Source organism: Thalassophryne amazonica, chromosome 13 (assembly GCF_902500255.1).
Source record: "Thalassophryne amazonica chromosome 13, fThaAma1.1, whole genome shotgun sequence".
Classification (NCBI taxonomy): domain Eukaryota; kingdom Metazoa; phylum Chordata; class Actinopteri; order Batrachoidiformes; family Batrachoididae; genus Thalassophryne; species Thalassophryne amazonica.
This window is the reverse complement of record NC_047115.1, coordinates 19,892,193-19,913,303: the sequence shown is the minus strand read 5'-3', so window position 1 is coordinate 19,913,303 and position 21,111 is coordinate 19,892,193. Positions and strand designations below refer to the sequence as shown.

The 21,111-nt window shown below is 40.6% G+C and overlaps 1 protein-coding gene across 1 annotated transcript in view; it reads left to right on the top strand.

Moving 5' to 3' along the window:
- Positions 1-6,754, top strand: part of LOC117524020 (inactive phospholipase D5-like) — a 97,554-nt gene extending 90,800 nt beyond the window's left edge. The window contains exons 5-10 of the mRNA XM_034185738.1: positions 122-249; positions 1,480-1,677; positions 3,038-3,174; positions 3,339-3,504; positions 3,590-3,680; positions 5,663-6,754. Coding sequence (XP_034041629.1) covers positions 122-249; positions 1,480-1,677; positions 3,038-3,174; positions 3,339-3,504; positions 3,590-3,680; positions 5,663-6,201 — 1,259 coding nt within the window. The 3' untranslated portion in view covers positions 6,202-6,754. The remainder of the gene's footprint in view (positions 1-121; positions 250-1,479; positions 1,678-3,037; positions 3,175-3,338; positions 3,505-3,589; positions 3,681-5,662) is intronic.
- Positions 6,755-21,111: the final 14,357 nt, after the last annotated feature.

Genomic DNA, 21,111 nt, shown 5'->3' with positions numbered 1-21,111 from the left:
GGTTTATTTAAAACTATTTTGCACGGTACCCTTTAAGAACAGACAAAGAAGACCACTGAGTTTTATTAGAGGTATGACCTGTGATTTGTGTGATGTCTTTTTTCTTTCTCTCTCTCTGTAGATGCTGAGGTCCACTATGTGAACATGACAGCACTGATCAAAGGTCATCTCCACTCCTCCTTCTGGGTGGTCGATAGGAAACACTTTTACATCGGCAGTGCCAGCATGGACTGGAGATCTCTGGCCACAGTATCAAAGACACACCACCACCACCATGCATAACAGCATAGCTCCTGCAATTACACACACACACACACACACACACACACACAGAGCTGACTATCAACCTTCTAAATTCAGGAACTCCCTTATACTTCACAATCTGGTAATCTTTGTTCAGAGCATCATTGCCCATTTTAATCACTGATGCAAACATGTACTGGATTAAGAGAAATTAACAATAAGAAACAGCACATAACGTTCAAACTGATTGTCAGGTTTGACCTCGGCTAGACATACAAGAAAGAACCAGACAGAGTTGGGATGTCTTTAGTGAGCTTTGCAAAGGAGAGAAACAGCAGAGGCTGGCAGCTTCGTGCAGCTTCTCTAACTGTGATATCCTTGCGAGGCCCTTTTATTGCATATGGAAAACAAGGATAAGAGAGGAGTGAGTTGAGTCCATGGTCACAACATGTACTCATTAGTCATGTGCAGATACGTTTGCAAACAACTGAATCATTAAAATCATGTACAGAGTGACAACTGAATCATTCCAAAAAGAGAGTACAGAGTGAGCGATTTTGCTGAAGCTTGCGTAATAGCTGATAAATGATAAACATGTTTTCACAGTATAATTTATCTAACACTGATAAGTACATCAGCTTCAATTTTCACATAAATTTAGAATTCAATGTTCATCCCCCTGAATCTGAGTTTATTTATAATAATATTTGCTGGAGCACGCAACAAAAAATGCAGGGGTGTAAAGAGGACAGCATGGAGATTACAAATCAGGGATGCATTGTGTTACAGACTGGAAATGTGAATTTTATGGAAAATAAGCAGAGATATTAAATGCAAGTGCAGGCTTTTGCAGGCTGCATGTGAATATTCTGACATAGATAAAGGCGCATGAACAACAGTTTTAATAAGACCTTAGTGAGAGGGATTTAAGCTCTATCGGGAACATTCTGTTCTGTAACCATGCAGGTGGAGAGAACAGAAAGCCTTTAAAAGGTTCAAGCAGAGAGGCTAAAACTGTCTCATTGGGTGGGGAGCAAAAAATGGAATTGTGAGTATTGTTGAACAATTCCTAAAAGTTTTAGGAGAAAGAGCATAAACGCCAGAAAAGCCAAGGTTTTTTTAGAAGTCCAGTATATTTGATAATAATGTTCATGAGACAGAAAGAGGATGAGCTGTAATCGTGATCGCGGTCGTCATCATTGTGTCGACCTTTACTGTTCTGTCTCACTTCCACAGCGAAAGGAGCTTGGCGTGCTGGTGTACAACTGCAGCTGTCTGGCTTTGGACCTTCACAGATTGTTCAGTCTCTACTGGGGGCTACAGTATAAAGACTTTATCCCCTCCTTCTGGTCCAAACGTCTCTTTGCCCTCTTCAACGGGGACACGCCGCTGGATCTCACCTTGAACAGCACTGAGGCCGAGGCGTACATCTCGGTGAGTGGCAGCGTTAGTTCCTTTCCGGTTTGGGGGCCTTATTGAGGCTGCAGCAAAATTCTGTTTGTAGTCGAGGTGAGGCTGCTGCAAACTGGAAAGCAAATGCTTCATCATTATAATACTTGGAAAAAAATACGATTGAGAAAAAAAGTTGAGAAAAATTGTATAGTTTCTGAGTCTGTTTTGTCTCAATATTCGGTTTTCAGCTGAATAATTTGCATTGACTTCTTACAATGTGAATAATTTAAAACACAAAGTCAGCAACCTCTCGCGGTGGTTGACAGCAAAGGTAAGAAACTAAATTTTTCATATTTCTGCAGACGCCCTGTCTGTCAGAGGATCATGAGTGATAGTGATGTGAAGTGACCAGCAGAAGTTGGCTGTTTCTGGAGCAGCTGGTCCACTCAGTCACACTCACACTTAAACAGGGTGCGCATGAAGGAAAAGGTCAACTAAAATAGATTGTTCTCCTTAAGTCACCTGGATCAGAAGAATTTAGTTGAAGGTAACAATAGGAAGTGCAGTTCTGCTGTGAGTTGAGAAGGTTCTGACCTTGAGCTATTTTACATTGGTCAAATCCGTTATTAAGCATTATAGCGTACTTATTCAAAACTGCTTGTTATTCTCAGAAATTTCATCAAACTTTAAATTTTAGAGTATATAACAACAGAGAAACAATTTTAAATATTTTAATACATTTATTAAATTATTTTTTATTATATTTTTGTCATCTGGCGGAGGATGTTGTGACACCTGCGTTTCCAGCAGGGGGTGCTGCAGCTCACTCACCTCTCCCCAGCACTCTCAGTTCACACAGCTATGCCCTTGCCTCTTTAGCTACGCACCTGTGCTGTCTCTGTAAGAAGGTGAAAACAGGCACACCTGAGGACAGCATGTGCCAGCGCCTTTCGGTGTGGCACACGGTTGTAAATGATTGCAGAGCAAATTCAACACATTCTCATTCCCAGCTCATCACATTTTTATGCTTGATCAGTGCCCCATTCCATCACAATGTAACGTTGTCTTATTGCTGCAAAACGGCCGCTGTGATTGAAAATAAATGGCAGGTCATCATTTTGCCTCTGTGCCTTTTTTAAGCTAATTTGACCATAGGATGAGTGGAAACAGGTTGCAAACTTTGCACATTGCCATTGCTGTAGTTTCAAGTTTGTCAGCCCTCAGGGGTCCTGGGAGCCCCCTACTGGCCAGGGGATCACAAGCAGTTGCCTGCCTTGCTTGCCAGCAAGCATCGTCGCTGTTAACACCAGCTTCTTGAAGACCCAAGATGTCTGGAATCACCTTAGCTATGTTTGAGAAAAATCATCTTAATTATTTTGTCTGTTTGCTTTCCTGTTCATAGAGTTCCCCTGATGCCTTCACCCCCAAAGAACGGAGCAGTGATCTGAAAGCCATTTCCAGGGTGATCCAAGAAGCTCGCCATTTCATCTATATCTCCATCGTTGATTACCTGCCTCTCCTCCAAAGCAGTACTAACAGGTTAAAATCTGTAGCTCAAAAGCATCACATTTTTCCAGTTATTTGCTTTAGACTGTTTGACAGTTTAGCATCCAAAGCTTTTGGAACCATTGGTTTGAGCCAAAATCTGTACGTGTGCAGATGAAGATGTGTGCATGTGTGCCTACATTTGTATCTTTGTTAAGGTACTGGTCTCACATCGACGGCCTTATCCGGGAAGCTCTCATCCTGAGGAAGGTGCAGGTCCGCCTGCTCATAAGTTGCTGGGAAAAGACTCATCCCCTCACGTTCAATTTCATCTGGTCCCTAAAGAGTCTGTGCATGCAGCAAGCGAACTGTTCACTGGAAGCCGTGAGTGCAAGACAACTCAGCATAGCTCTACACTCAAACTTCTTTTCTCGCTGTACCACTGCTGGTATGTGTGTTTTATTCATAGAAATTCTTCAGCGCCAGAGTGCAGAGGGATGGAAGCATTCAGGGAATAAACCACAACAGGTTTATGGTGACAGATCGAGCCATTTATTTAAGTGAGTTCATCTGCTGCACTTTGCAAATGTGACAGAAACGTTCACTTCATGTGGGCATAAAAATGCACAAGTTCATCTGAATCCACTGAGATTCATTAATTCATTCATTTTCTATACCTGCTTAATTCAATCAAGGGTCACAGGGGGCTGGAACCTATCCCATCAGTCATAGAGCACAAGGCAGGGTACACCCTGGATACTATGCCACTCTGTTGTGAGGTTACAGTGCATCCAGAAAGTAGTCAAAAGGCTTCACTTTTTGCACATATTTTGTTGGTGCCTTATTCCAAAATGGAGGAAATTCATTTTTTACCCTCAAAATTCTACTCACAACACCCCATAATGACAACATGATTTTTTTGTTTTTGTTTTTGTTAATTTTATTAAAAATAAAAAGCTAAGAAATCACATGTACATAACTTTTCATGTCCTTTGCTCAATACTGCTTTGTTGATGCACCTTTGGCAGCAATTGCAGCCTCAGGTTTTCTTGAATATGATGCCACAAGCTTGGTGCACCTATCTTTGGGCAGTTTTGCCCATTCCTCTTTGCAGCACCTCTCAAGCTTCATCAGGTTGGATGGGGAGTGTCAGTGCACAGCCATTTTCAGATCTCTCCAGAGATGTTCAATCAGATTCAGGTCTGGGCTCTGGCTGGGCCACTCAAGGACATTCACAGAGTTGTCCTGAAGCCGCACCTTTGATATCTTGGCTGTGTGTTTAGGGTCATTGTCCAGCTGAAAGATGAACCGTCGCCCCAGTCTGAGGTCAACAATGCTCTGGAGCAGATTTTCATCCAGGATGTCTCTGTACATTGCTGCATTCATCTTTCCCTCAATCCTGACTAGTCTCCCAGTTTTTGCTACTGAAAAACATCCCCACAGCATGATGCTGCCACCACCATGCTTCACTGTAGGGATGTGCCTGGTTTCCTCCAAATATGATGCCTGGCATTCATGCCAAAGAATTCAATCTTTGTCTCATCAGAGCAGAGAATTTTTTTTCTCATGGTCTGAGAGTTCTTCAGGTGCCTTTTGGCAATCTCCAGGTGGGCTACCATGTGGCTTTCTCTAAGAAATAGCTTCCATCTGGCCACTCTACCATACAGGCCTGATTGGTGGATTGCTGCAGAGATGATTGTCCTTCTGGAAGGTTCTCCTCTCTCCACAGAGGAATGCTGGAGCTCTGACAGAGTGACCGTCAGGTTCTTGGTCACCTCCTTGACTAAAGCCCTTCACCCCAATCACTCAGTTTAGACTGGCGGCCAGCTCTAGGAAGAGTCCTGGTGGATCCCAACTTCTTCCATTTCCATGTCCACTGTGCTCACTGGGACCTTCAAAACAGCAGAAATGTTTCTGTACCCTTCCCCAGATTTGTGCCTTTGTACCTGTCTTAAAATTAGAATTATAATCATAACATTTAAAATAATGACGTATTATTTAACATGCTATGATTGATTTTATTAAAGTACATAAAGTGATGAGCAAGGCAGGTAGCTCAGTGGATGAGAAGCTGGCCTGCCAATATGTTGGCCTAGGTTTGAATCCCGTTCTTACTGCTTCTCTGTCCTTGGACATGACACTTAATCTGCATTGTCTCAGTCCACCCAGCTGTAAAATGGGTACCAGCGATGGATTGGCGTCCATCCAGGGGGAGCCATGGACTCTCATCCCCTTTGGGCCGTGGAAGCAAGAGTTGAGACAATGACCGGCCTGATTGGCCTCAGGGTCTAAAAGGACTTACTTACTTAATAATGTGATGAAGTCTTTTTTCTAGACACAGTCCACAATTTATTCCATAAATCAGGCAGGTGGTGGATATGTTTTGCTTGTGTTTACATGTAAAATTATTGTTTGTTAAAAATGATTCTGAAGGATTCAAGCTGGTCACAAATCAGTGGTTTCCTAATTACAGACTATTTTAAGCTAGTGTCACCCCAGCAAACTGTAGTTTGTTTAATGGTGTTGAATATGTTCCCCATAGGTAACCTTGACTGGGTGGGAAAAGAGTTTACCTTCAATGCCGGGGCAGGTCTGGTCATCAGTCAGCCAGAAGACACTGAGGAGAAGAGCTCTTCAGTGATCCACCAGCTACGTGTCGCATTCGAGAGAGACTGGTTTTCATGTTATACCCGCTCCCTGCAGGCCAATAAGATCCCTGTCTGCAACAAACACCCTGTCTGCAACAAGCACCAGCTCAACAAACTGGTGCCAGCCAAAACCAGCCACCTAGGCAGTGGACTGGTTCCTATTAGAACAAGTTACCAAGAGTACAGATCTGCACCAATCAAAACAAGGAGCCATAACGACAGACCAAAACAAAGGAAAACTGGTCATCAAGAAGAAGCCAATGAACTGGTGCCAATTAAAGACACTCACCAAGAGATGGGACGAGTCCAACTGAGTCATCCAGACAACAGACAGCTACAAATCAAAATAAATTACCATGACGACCAAATGGAAGCGTTGAGTGAGTCAGCAGAGAGTAGCGGCAGCAACGAGATCTCTAATGGCTCCTTGTGACCACAAAGCACCTTGGGTTCCTTATTGCTGAGTGTCTGATGTGTTGCTCTCTTACTACAACCACGGGCTCAGACTGGGTCTTTGTAGCATTTTATCATTTTGTACAAAACAAGGACTTTGATGATAAAAGCGATAATATGGGAGCGGACGGCGTTCACAAAGAACTCAGGTAGGATTGTAAATAATCATCTAATGTCTGGTACTTTTGACGAAATGGAACCAAAACATTTTGGTTTTGAACAAATAATGCTATTATTACAACTATAGAGAATGACTTTCAGTGTTGAACCTTGTTTTCTGTACTTTCCTTATTACAGAAGGCTTGAATGCAGGAAAAGGTAATCGAACTGTTATTGATGGCCTGCACAGATATTGTCACGTAATCTGCCAGTGTCACAATTTATCACCCTTTAAAAAGGAGAATGACACTTGCATTCCTGTGCAGATAGCGGTGCAGCTAATGCTACATAGTAAAGTAGTGTAATGGTGCAGTCTAGCTAAAAATTCCAAAACTGTTCATTTTGTGATTAAACTGTATACGTTTATAGCCAAAGACATTCAAAAATATTTGCATATTGAGCTAAATTTCAGTATGTCACCAATGGACAACTATTTTCAGATCAATTTAGTTGTCTGTGATATAATATGATAATGACATGAATTAATTTACTGTACATATTTTTGGGGGAATTGTCATTTAAATAATACAGACAGGTCATTTCAAATTCAAGATGGCCACCATTTTCACCAAGATGGCAGCCACAACTGCTATTAAAGTTGCAGTTCCAGTAAGGTTGCAGACACGAGGCCGATATGGATGCTGGGTGTCAAATATTACCTTTTTGTATGTTGGCCATGGCTATCACCTTGGAAAAAATAGTTGTCCACCCTCCATTGTGAGACAGAAGGAGGCCTCTGGACAATTCAAAAGTTCCATAATTGAATTCTGTGTCATAAAACATGTATGATATGACACCAAGATCATGCAAATTCCACTAGTCTGTATACAACTTTATTGCAATTGCAGTTTTCATACTGCTCATGGCTTCCATCTTTAAAAATGGTAGCCAAGGAGAATTTTAAATAACTTGCATGTATTACCCAAACAACACTTCCTAAGAGCTATGAATGGTAAATAAAGTCAAATAGTTACGTATGTCCTCAGTACCATATTACAGCTATCACTGGCACTGCTAAATAAACTGATCTGAAAACAGTTGTCTCGGCTACCGTGGGCGACATTAAAACTTCATAATGGCTCCATATCCAATTTTTGTTTTTTTTATGTCTTTGGCTGTACGTCTACCAAATGGTGTGCTTTTATCACAACACACACAATTGTCATGGTTATCTGTACCATTAGTGGAATATTTACTGAACAGCTCTGTTGTGTACACATTGAAGGTTTCTTATTGCCTGTGTCATCCAATTACAGTGAATACTTGAGCCTCATGTAAATAGTTTGTGCATCTTCAGCTGTAATCTGCATATGTTACTGTGCATTCATATTTTTTTTTTTAATGCAGTCATATTTATTGTTGCTTACTGAAAACCTTTATGCCAGAGCAAAAAAAAAAAAAAAAAAACCTGGGACACGTTCTGTCAAATGTACGAATGAATAACATGCACTGAAATAGGCAAAAAGACATATAATGTTTTTAAATGAAGCCAATAAGCACAGATTTCTCTTTAAAGACCTTTTTAAAGAATCCCATTTACCCCACACATAGTTGTTTTTTCAATTACAGCTTATTTTGAATGCTGCAGTTAAGAAATTTGCTCTCTTTGTGGATTGATCACAACAAGCTCATCACGGTTTCTCAGTTCAGATACTATGTTGGAAACGGAGTTATCTGTGACGCAAATAAGGCACCATTTTTCTGCTGACTCTCCGTGTTGTCTCACACGTGACCGCTTTGTTAACGGTTTGAGTGAGGAAAATAGCTACCTTTACTTTGCAGCGTTTGACACTGTTGTCCTCCATAACCTTGGAGCACAATATATCTGAAACAGCAATCCACCCTTTAATCATCTTTTACTTTTTGCAGTATTTGATAAATGACAAGTCTGGACCGTGTATTGGAATACGGTAACGTCTGTGTTTCTATCAGTACGTACTCCAAAACCTAACAAATTAGGCCCAATCACTTAAAGCTGCAGTGTGTAAGATTTAGAGGTGTTTATGAGCATAAATGGAATATAGCACTCATAACCCTTTATTCAGTAATGTATAATAAGCTGCAACATTGGATTGATGTGCTTTCATAAGCCATTCATATCTACATGGGAGTGCCCCCCCCCCACCCCACCCCATGCTGACCACCATGATGCACCACCATGTTGATACACTAGCCCAAAAGGGACATATTTACTCCTACTTTTGTATTTTGCAGTGTGGCCAGAAGACTGAAGAAGAAAGAAGAGGTATCAGTGGTTGCTACTATAGAATTTGTGATCACGTCAGGATCACCAGTGTAGAATTTGTGTCGGATGAAGGAAACACAATTTCCTTATTTTGGCAATGCAAGTGCGCGCTGTTTATTTCTCTCGTTAATTCTACATGTTCATTGTTCATATCATTGTCGTAGAAACCTTATTTCACAGCAGGAACACACAAAGGAGACAGGAAACATCAGTATGCAAGACAGCATGTCATATGCACAGAGAACAACATACGAGGGCTGTCCGTAAAGTATAGGTCCTTTTTATTTTTTTCTAAAACTATATGGATTTCATTCATATGTTTTTACGTCAGACATGCTTGAACCCTCGTGCGCATGCGTGAGTTTTTCCACGCCTGTCGGTGACGTCATTCGCCTGTGAGCACTCCTTGTGGAAGGAGTCATCCAGCCCCTCGTCGGAATTCCTTTGTCTGAGAAGTTGCTGAGAGACTGGCGCTTCGTTTGATCAAAATTTTTTCTAAACCTGTGAGACACATCGAAGTGGACATGGTTCGAAAAATTAAGCTGGTCTTCAGTGAAAATTTTAACATCTGATGAGAGATTTTGAGGTGATTCTGTCGCTTTAAGGACTTCCCACGGTGGGAGACGTCGCGCAGCGCTCTCAGGCAGCGTCATCAGCCTGTTTCAAGCTTAAAACCTCCACATTTCAGGCTCTATTGATCCAGGACGTCGTGAGAGAACAGAGAAGTTTCAGAAGAAGTCGGTTTCAGCATTTTATCCGGATATTCCACTGTTTTTTTTAATGAAAGACGTGCAGGCGGATTGCAGCGTCGGCTCGCAGCCGCCGCGACGCTCCGCCACAGGAAAAACACCTCTGTTGGAAGCCTTGAGGACAAGTTGGAACATCTCCAGCTGATAAACAATTTCTCATATACTCACTCCACTGAAAGCCATCAAAAGCCGCCTGGATTTTACAAATGGTTATCAACACGGAGGTGTTTTTCCTGTGCCGCCGCGCCGCGTCGGGACGCAGCCGCCGATTGTCTTACAGACATAAAGACATGGATGACCTCTAATTTCCTGCTTTTAAACTCAGATAAAACTGAAGTTATTGTACTTGGCCCCACAAATCTTAGAAACATGGTGTCTAACCAGATCCTTACTCTGGATGGCATTACCCTGACCTCTAGTAATACTGTGAGAAATCTTGGAGTCATTTTTGATCAGGATATGTCATTCAAAGCGCATATTAAACAAATATGTAGGACTGCTTTTTTGCATTTACGCAATATCTCTAAAATTAGAAAGGTCTTGTCTCAGAGTGATGCTGAAAAACTAATTCATGCATTTATTTCCTCTAGGCTGGACTATTGTAATTCATTATTATCAGGTTGTCCTAAAAGTTCCCTAAAAAGTCTTCAGTTAATTCAAAATGCTGCAGCTAGAGTACTAACGGGGACTAGAAGGAGAGAGCATATCTCACCCATATTGGACTCTCTTCATTGGCTTCCTGTTAATTCTAGAATAGAATTTAAAATTCTTCTTCTTACTTATAAGGTTTTGAATAATCAGGTCCCATCTTATCTTAGGGACCTCGTAGTACCATATCACCCCACTAGAGCGCTTCGCTCTCAGACTGCAGGCTTACTTGTAGTTCCTAGGGTTTGTAAGAGTAGAATGGGAGGCAGAGCCTTCAGCTTTCAGGTTCCTCTCCTGTGGAACCAGCTCCCAATTCAGATCAGGGAGACAGACATCCTCTCTACTTTTAAGATTAGGCTTAAAACTTTCCTTTTTGCTAAAGCTTATAGTTAGGGCTGGATCAGGTGACCCTGATCCATCCCTTAGTTATGCTGCTATAGACTTAGACTGCTGGGGGGTTCCCATGATGCACTGTTTCTTTCTCTTTTTGCTCTGTATGCACCACTCTGCATTTAATCATTAGTGATCGATCTCTGCTCCCCTCCACAGCATGTCTTTTTCCTGGTTCTCTCCCTCAGCCCCAACCAGTCCCAGCAGAAGACTGCCCCTCCCTGAGCCTGGTTCTGCTGGAGGTTTCTTCCTGTTAAAAGGGAGTTTTTCCTTCCCACTGTAGCCAAGTGCTTGCTCACAGGGGGTCGTTTTGACCGTTGGGGTTTTACATAATTATTGTATGGCCTTGCCTTACAATATAAAGCATCTTGGGGCAACTGTTTGTTGTGATTTGGCGCTATATAAAAAAAAATTGATTGATTGATTGATAACCAAATACCGGCATCACTGAAAGCAGCCAAAGATAACGATACGTCTTTGGGATGGTTATGAGTAATTTTTTCTCTAATAGTTAAAATTTTATTAGCAAAAAAAGTCATGAAGTCATTACTAGTTAAAGTTAAAGGAATACTCGGCTCAATAGAGCTCTGACTCTTTGTCAGCCTGGCTACAGTGCTGAAAAGAAACCTGGGGTTGTTCTTATTTTCTTCAATTAGTGATGAGTAGTAAGATGTCCTAGCTTTACGGAGGGCTTTTTTTATAGAGCAACAGACTCTTTTACCAGGCTAAGTGAAGATCTTCTAAATTAGTGAGACGCCATTTCCTCTCCAACTTACGGGTTATCTGCTTTAAGCTGCGAGTTTGTGAGTTATACCACGGAGTCAGGCACTTCTGATTTAAAGCTCTCTTTTTCAGAGGAGCTACAGCATCCAAAGTTGTCTTCAATGAGGATGTTAAACTATTAGTGCTGCAGATAACTGAAACAATCCTGCAAATGATGAAACAAGCATCAAAGTTGGCACAAATACTCCTTAGACATTCCTCTTTTGAAAAAGCCAACTAGCCACTTGAATTTTCAATGGGTGGCCAGGTAGGGGTTAATTGAAGAACAGGGGTCAAAATTAAAAATGCCCCAATCAAATTGAAAACAACAATACAGTATTTGTCTGAGCATAACAATTCCAAAAAGGTATAGTTTGAACTATCTATGACTGAATGTTCAGGAGTTATGGGGTAAAAACAGCAAAAATTGTGACAAAGGTCATTTTCAGTTTGTACACGGGTCAAAAGTTAAAGTTGCTCCAATTTTGGTAAAAAGTGATGCTAATTATTGGTTGAGCTAATAGGATTAATAAATGGAATAGTTTTGACTGTGTTGAATGTTTGGTCTCCAAAGTAAAGGTGAAACAAGGTCAATGTCCATTGGATTCTATGACATGTGACATATGTTACGCCGTAACTTGATAACTAAGCATGATACATGGCCTAAACTATTCCTTTTTAAAACTCTGTTAACTCAACTAATAATTTGCATCATTTTTTAACAGAACTGGAGCAACTTTTACTTTTGACCGCTGTACAAACTGAAACTGATCTTTGTCACCATTTTTGCTGTTTTTACCCCATAACTCCTGAACATTCAGTCATAGATAGTCCAAACTATACCTTTTTGGAATTGTTATGATCAGAAAAGCAATGTACTGTAGTTTTCAATTTGATTTGAGCATTTTTAATTTTGACCCCTGTGTAATTCTTCAACTGACCCCTACCTTATTGAAAATTCAAGTGGCTAGTCAGTTTTTTCAAAAGAGTAATGTCTAAGGAGTATTTGTGCCAAATTTGATGCTTGCATCACCATTTGCAGGATTTTGCTCTAAATATTGTTTTAGCTGCTGCACTATATTGGCAGTTACAGGAAACAGCTTTATGTGTGCAGAACAGACAATTGCTTGGCACCCACGAAGTGGTCCTGTCGGCAGACATCAATTTGCACATCCCAATGGGGCACTGATGGGAACTTATCAATATGCATGTCTCGGCTCGATAACACATGTATGACAGGGAGTATCTCGTAACCACATCTGGGCGTGTTAACAGATCAGAGAACAGACAGCTGATCACTCGGTTATAATGAATTTTGTCCAAAATGTGATGAAAGATCGCTACACTACATCGTGACCAATGACAACATAATGCAGTCTGCAACCTCACCACTAGATGACAGCAAATCCTACACACTGCAGTTTTTAAGTACAGTTAACTCAAAAATGAATGCACCATTGTACCAGAACAGCATAAGCATAAGCATTATGTATGCTGTTATGTATGCATAAGCATACATAACAGCATACATAAGTTCATATAACCGCTGCTATTTTATTTTTGTTGTTTAATTCTGCCATACATCCCATCTGAGAGTGCCTCAGTAAACCAATAAAAAAAAAATGAAAATAACTTTTAATGTCCTCCCATGTGAAGAAGTGAGACAGTTTGAAAGAGAAAATAAGAGAAGAAATGCAAACTAAGACAGTGCATCAGTTCCATCTGGGAAAGGGACTAATTCCACGACTCAGTGTGTAATATAGAATCTGTAAAGTAGAACCTACATCTAACACCCAAATGTGCAATGGTTTCATCCAAAAAAGTACACAATGTAGAATGCTGCTCTCCTGATTAAAGCTGTGCCACTGGATACGAATAATCAGAGCTTGTACTCACAAAACTGAAAAACAAAAGTGGATGAATTGACCCATCTGTTCTTTACTTCCAAACACATTGTTGTGACTTATTAAATAAGGAAAGCTGTCAGTCAGATCGGTGCAATGACTTTTTTAACAGGGCTCGACACAAACTGCATTTACACCTCAAGGACCCGTTGGCCTGCATAGACTTTGGCTTCATATATTATCTTTGGAGGTAAAACTGAAACTATAGGTTTCTTTGTGTAGTGCAACTAATTAACCATCCATCCATCCATCCATCCATCCATCCATCCATCCATTCATTTTCTTCCGCTAATTCTGCAGCAACTTTCATTTGCATTTTGAATGTTTGCATGTGAACTTAATGCCTTTATGACACTATTTTCTATGAGTGCTGCAGAGAAATATCTGTTCTTCAGTGCTTGTAATATAGAAGCTTTTTTATATCTAACGTCTGGATGATGAAGCATTTGTCAGTGACGCCTTTCTAAATGATGCACAGGTTATCTGCAGAAATGTCATGAACTGTGTGAGTATGGTTCACCTGGTTACAGTGGGTAACTTCTGCCATCTAGAGGACATAATCTTATTATAATTATCCATTTGTTCACAGCTACTGTTTCTGGGTAAATCTATGGTAATGGAATTACAATGACAGCAAAATTTGGCCATGTTTCAGCTCGCCATTAAAAAATGTCTCTGATTGTAATTCTGTTACCATAGAACTGCCTTTATGGTCACATAAAAGGCATGTTCTGCCTCCATAAAAAATGTCACCTACACTTGTGATCTGATACCTGGTCTGGGGTCAGCTTTATGATGTTATGACCTGTGATTGTCATAAAGTGGTGCAAATACTACTGTGCCACAACCAACCAGGTACTTTGTGTATGTGTGCAGATATAGATAATTGTGACTATTTCCAGTCAGTATGAACCAGGACTGTTGTGCAATCCTGTGACAAATGTTTTGTGTCTACATTATGTTGGTTATGGGACCCTGATGGAAAACTAGGATTGAATTTTCCTCACTTTGTGCACCACAGTCATCCATCCGTCCATCCCTGCAGTGAGGTTAAAGAAGTTGTTACTGGAATAGCTTCCTCTGATTAGTTTGCATCAGAGCCTGTTTTTCTTGAAGTCTGAATGCAAACTGTGTGGTTATTTTTGGCTCCACTGACTGTTTCAATTTAATCGCACACTATAACTGCATTGTGATATTGCCTACCTTCATTTTGTTGATTTTTTTTTTTTTTTGTATAACTGCTGCTTGCATGCCCAAGCTGCCTTTAATGAACTGTGCACAATAGCTATGAGCCTTTCCAGAGATGGTCATATTGGCAACTTATTTATATATATATATAAAAAAAAAACATACGGAATGTATATTTATTGAATAGCCTTGTTAATGCACACTATTAACCAATTGGTACATTTTTACTCTTAATAAAAAAAATACACTCAGAGCCTTTGGTGTCTTTTGTCATATTTTTTATATGAGTTTATATATGCGTGAGTGAATGTTTGGATTTCTTTGACACAAAGCCAGTAATTACATTAATTACAAAATTATATTCATATTTTTTTCTTTTGTCTTTGTCTTTGGCTGTTTTTAACATTCTGGGAAAGTACAATCCCAATTCCAATGAAGTTGGGACATTGTGTAAAATGTAAATATAAACAGAATACAATGATTTGCAAATCTTCTTCAACCTATATTAAATTGAATAGACCACAAAGACAAGATATTTAATGTTCAAACTGATAAACTTTATTGTTTTTGTGCTAATATTTGCTAATTTTGAAATAGATGCCCGCAACACATTTCCAAAAAGCTGGGTCATTGGTATGTTTACCACTGTGTTACATCACCTTTCCTTCAAACAACACTCAATAAGTGTTTTGGAACTGAGGACACTCATGATTGGGTATAAAAGGAGCATCCCCCAAAGGCTCAGCCGTTCACAAGCATAGATGGGGCGAGGATCACCACTTTGTGAACAACTGCTTGAAAACAATAGTCAAACAATTTAAGAACAATGTTTATCAACATTCAATTGCAAGGGATTTAGGGATTCCATCATCTACAGTCCATAATATAGAAGATTCAGAGAATCTGGAGAACTTTCTACATGTAAGCGGAAGGCTGAAAACCAACATTGAATGCCTGTGACCTTTGATCCCTCAGGTGGCACTGCATTAAAAACTATCATCATTGTGTAAAGGATCTTACTGCATAGGCTCAGGAACACTTCAGAAAACGATTCTCAGTTAACACAGTTCGTCGCTACATCTACAAGTGCAAGTTAAAACTTTACCATGCAAAGCGAAAGCCATACATCAACAACATCCAGAAACACTGCCGCCTTCTCTGGGCCTGAGCTCATTTGAAATGGACAGACGCAAAGTGGAAAAATGTGCTGTGGTCTGATGAGTCTATGTTTCAAATTGTTTTTTGGAAATCATGGACGTCGTGTCCTCCGAACAAAACAGGAAAAAGAACATCCAGATTGTTACCAGCACAAAGTTCAAAAGCCAGCATCTGTGATGGCATGGGGGTGTGTCAGTGCCCATGCCATGGACAACTTATACACCATCAATGCTGAAAGGTACATGCAGGTTTTGGAGCAACACATGCTGCCATCCAAGCAACGTCTTTTTCAAGGACATCCCTGCTTATTTCAGCAAGACAATGCCAAGCCACATTCTGCAAGTGTCACAACAGTGTGGCTTCATAGTAAAAGAGTGCAGATACTAGAATGGCCGCCTGCAGTCCAGACCTGTCGCCCATTGAAAATGTGTGGCGCATTATGAAGCGCAAAATATGACAACGGAGACCCCGGACTGTTGAACAACTGAAGTCGTACATCAAGCAAGAATGGGAAAGAATTCCACCTACAAAGCTTCAACAAATACTGTCTTTAGTTCCCAAATGCTTATTGAGTGTTGTTAGAAGGAAAGGTGATGTAACACAATGGTAAACATACCACTGTCCCAGCTTTTTTGAAACGTGTTGCAGGCATCCATTTCAAAATGAGCAAATATTTGCACAAAAACAATAAAGTTTATCTGTTTGAACATTAAATATCTTGTCTTAGTGGTGTATTCAATTGAATATAGGTTGAAGAGGATTTGCAAATGATTGTATTCTGTTTTTATTTACATTTTACACAATGTCCCAACTTCATTGGGATTGGGGTTGTAATAATGTTCATGTCATCCTTAAACATTTTCACCTTATGATGTCACAACTATCTGGTGATAATTTTTTGCAGTTTCTACTGTTGGTTTGCAGAGGCACGCAACAAAAACAATAATCAAGTTGTTTTGTTTTGAGGATTTTAAAATTTCTCCTGGGAAGGCATAACAGAGGCAGTGGCACACCTGTGTCAACTTGTGACATCACAGCGGCATAATTCTGGTGCCTCAGTAGTAGCCTGTGACACATCAGTGTCAGCCTCTGGCACCTCAGTGGCAGCCTTTGACACCTACGTAGCACTCGTGTCAGTCTGTGACATCTCAGTGGCATGCTTGTGGCAGGTCACTGGTAGACTGTGTCATCTCAGTGGCACTCTTGGGGCACCTCTGTCAGAACCTGTGACACCTTAGTGGCAGCCTGTGACAACTCAGTGGCATTCCTGTGTCATCTCAATGGCATTCTTGTGACACCTCATTAGGATAGAACTCCAGAACCAGTTTTAAATTTAATTCATCATTCATTTCCTGGAATAATTTTTAGAATTGCAGACATTAAAGCAACTGCTACATTATTCTTGCAACGTTGCCATGAAAATTATTTTTAAAACCAAACAGATTTTTGTTGTTTCTGCATAAATTATTTAATGCAAAACTTGATCATCACCAACTAACCAGCTTTGTTAAGCACTTTAAAACAACCACAGTGGGCCAAAGTGCTGTACAGAAGAATAAATAAAAATCATCATAAAAGACATAACAGTTCATATAAGACATAAAATTGTAAATAAAATACAAATAAATGTATTTAAATTTATATTTGGCTCATGAAAAACAATGAAAATAAGCTCAAACTGCCAAGTTTAACTTTTTGTGTGGCGGTAATTTACATGCCCGTACCCCGCCCAAGAATTCTGCTGATTTTTTTCTGATCTGGATATCAACGTTATGTATTTTCTTTTCATTGATAAAAAGCAACAAGCACTAACTGTTACACAGCTATTATCACACACCCTCAAGTTTCAATTTCCTCTGCCAGAGTAATCCCTTAAGTGATGAAAGGGGAAACTGCTAGATAAACTTTTCCCATGGGGGTTGAGAATTTTCGCTCCCTGGTCCCTATGCTCCTCTGATATCAAACAGATTAGTAGGCTTGTAAATACCCATGTAGACACACAATTACACTTGTCTGGTTTGTAAAAACATGTTTGTATGTATATGCTGAGAAATAATGGGAGCTTCTCCTTCCTCTTGCAAATACTGTAAAGGTGCAAATATTCGCATGGGATTTATTATGCGAATTTCGTGAGTTAAACAAGGTAGCCAAATTAAATACCGCTATTTTAATACATAACATACATATACGTACATATTCATAATGTAAACGTGAATATTAATACCGCTAAATACGAGGTCTGTTAGAAAACTATCCGACCTTTTTATTTTTTGCAAAAACTATATGGAATTGAATCATGTGCGCTTGCATCAGCCAAGCTTGAACCTTCGTGCGCATGCGTGAGTTTTTTCACGCCTGTCGATTGCGTCATTCGCAACCGACAGGCAGGTATAAAGTTTGCATTAATGTTATCTTGGTTCTTCCTGGGTGGTTCTTATGGCAACTGATCCAATCCCAAGCAAGGACTATTTGTATATAAAAATGTATTTTCTAAAATGATACATTTTGGGTTTCAAATGAAATTTATGTAGCTTTTTACCCCTCGAAATCCTCAAAAAGCTTCTACCCCTCGACCCCACCGGGGGCCCTGCAGCCCACTGGACCCCCTAACTCAAGGATTTGAACCCCCCCTTTCACATTCCTATATACGGCCCTGATTTATGTCCTGATCTGTTGAATAATGTAATTATGTCCGCCAAGGATGTAATAAAATCACCTGCGTTTGTCTGTCTGTCTGTACGTCTGTCTGTCTGTCTATCTGGCTGTTACCAGCATTATGTAAAAACTACTGCACGGATTTTGACGGAATTTTCACCACAGATAGATAATAGGCCAAGGAAGAACCCATTAAATTTTGGAGTAGATCCAGATCTGAATCCGGATTCTGGATCAAGTTTTACTTTATATACGCTTTGAAGGATTACTGTTAGCAGGATAATGTCAAAACTACTGCACGGATTTTGACGAACATTTTTTGACACAGATACATATTAGGCCATGGAAGAACCCATTAAATTTTGGAGGTGATCTGGATCCGGATACAGATTCTGGATCAAGTTTCACATTATATAGTCTTTGAAGGATTATGTCAAAACTACTTCACAGATTTTGACAAAATTTCAACACAGATACACATTAGGCCATGGAATACTCCATTAATTTTTGGAGGTTGATCCAGATCCAAATCTGGATTCTTGATCAAGATTTCACTTTATATATGCGTTAAAGCATTACGTTAAAAATACTTCACGGATTCTCACCAAATTTTCACCACGCCATCTGCTCCTCCACGTCATAAGGAGTCAGTTGAGGTGGCTCGGGCATCTTTTCCGGATGCCACCTGGACGCCTCGCTGGAGAGGTGTCCAGGGCACATCCCATTGGGAGGAGGCCCCGGGGAAGACCCAGGACACGCGGGAGGGACTACATCTCTCGACTGGCTTGGGAACGCCTTGGGGTTCGCCCGGAGGAGCTGGGGGAGGTGTGTGTGGATCGGGAGGTCTGGGCAGCTTTGCTTTGAGCTGCTGCCCCCGCGACCCGACTCCGGATAAAGCGGAAGAAAATGGATGGATGGATGGATGGATGGATGGATACAACATCTGGTGAGAGAAATCGTTCAGGACTTCAAGACCACTGTGATGCTCTGCAGGAGGCAAGCGAGGCTGACCTGGTCGGCTGCTTGTGGATCAGCAACTCGGTGGATTTCTGATAGCGGCGGGTCTCTCTCAGCACCACGGTGCTGCACCTGTTAACGGTGAGGCTTCTTCACACCGCCGGTAGCCGGAGCGCTCTTCCAGGCAGCTTTGGCAGTGAGCTACTTCCTTGGAGCTTTTCTTCCAGTGGATTTACGGGCAGTCTGCTTGGTTCTGGCCATATTAATCTTACGCTGTGAAACTGCCAGACACATCGTCATTAAATTAACTGTCCGGTATAACATACGGATCCACTGAACCAACTACACATTGATCACAATAAACAGCTTCATCTCAAGGGTTTAAAGTAGAGAGAACATAAAGAGGGCCAACTTCCTATAGGCTGCATTGTAATTGGCTGTGCGCTGGTCACCATTTTGAATATGTGTAACTGGGTGTTGCTATAGACGCACAATGGCAGTCTTTGTGTCACTCTAGAGTTGTATTTAGAGACAAAAGTTTCTGTTTATGTGCATTTTTCACCATGGATCATAACTATCATACCAGCAACATCAGAAAAACATCAAGAAAGGAACTGAGTGTTCGGCTATCAATTGCACCAAGTACACTAAAACAAACAAGGAAGTGGCATCCTACTCCTTTCCAAAGGGTATAGTTAAGAAATGATTCAATCCACTGACATTGATAACCTTTTTGCTTAACAATTCCCTTATCGGTCCTTCAGAGTGGCCGCTGTTTTTGGGGGTGTTGGTGAGGAAAATGATCATTTCTCTACATTGATTACAGACCCTGCAGCGGGTCTGTAATCAACTTTTATGCAGTGCGGCTTTGCTTTGAAACTTAAACCAATCAAAGCAGTGATTCACAGATCGAAGCAGTGCTTCGGTCTAATGCTTCATTGATTTATTTTGCTTTATCTTAATTTTCCCCTGCTAATACCCTAAAGAGCATATGTCTGTGAGTAATATTTACCTTTTTTATGTTAAACCAACCTGTTCTGGTCTTCTGAAACAGTTGATAGATGTATTTTCTAACTTAAAAGCGGGGCCGATGCTAAAGCGTTAGCATGTCTATGGCATTTTCATTGTTAAAGTTAGCATTAAGCTGTTGCAGCTGTCAGCACGTTTGTGTGCATTTATTTTCTGTATAATAATGGCTCAGCGCTTGTTGTCGTAAAAGAGTCAAATGTATTACAAATTGTAATATTTTTAAATTTATTTTTGTTTATATATTAATAATAATAATAGCAACAACAACAATAATCGTAATAATAACTAATAATGCTACAAAACAATTTTAGACAAAGAGACAAAAAGAATCTGATTAAAAACACAACAGAAAATATAAAACTAAATCTAAAATATAAAACTAAAAATATAAAAGATCAGGCTGCCTAGGTTATAATATACTTACAACGCCTTATTTTCCACTCTATACACTCCACCAGTGCTTAATTTGTAAAGTGGGAGGTCCCGGAGCGCAGAGGATGGGTGGCTCCGGTGCAGAAAAAAAAAAAAGAAGGCCGGGGGGGGCTTGCAAACAACGCTGTGCGCCACACCGAAAATAAACGGGGCATGTATTGTAGGCCTAACACTAGTCACACCAAATCCGGATAAAGTACAAATTCCTCAGTGGTCCCTCATTTATTGCGGGAGTTACGTTCTCCGCGTTCACACTAGGCGCGACGTGAGCGACTGCAGCCACAGGTTGCCATGTAATCCCTATGTAAGGACGCGTTTTGGTGCCAAACCGCGCAGCGCGACGCGAGTGAAGCGATTTTGAGCGTTTTGCGCATTTGTGGCGCGATATTGCATTGCGTCACGTCGTGTTGCACTCCTCCCCAAGTTTAAAAATCGGAACTTTTTGGTCTCGTCGCGTCGCGATGACCAATCAGGGACTGAATATGTAGTGACATGGAGATGTCTGGAGTTTGACTGAAGATGTGAACATGTCCTGTCTCTGGTAGCAGCCTGTGAGCAGGACTTATGTCTCTTTTGTCCTTTATTTCACAATCATGACAGAGTTTTTGGAGCGA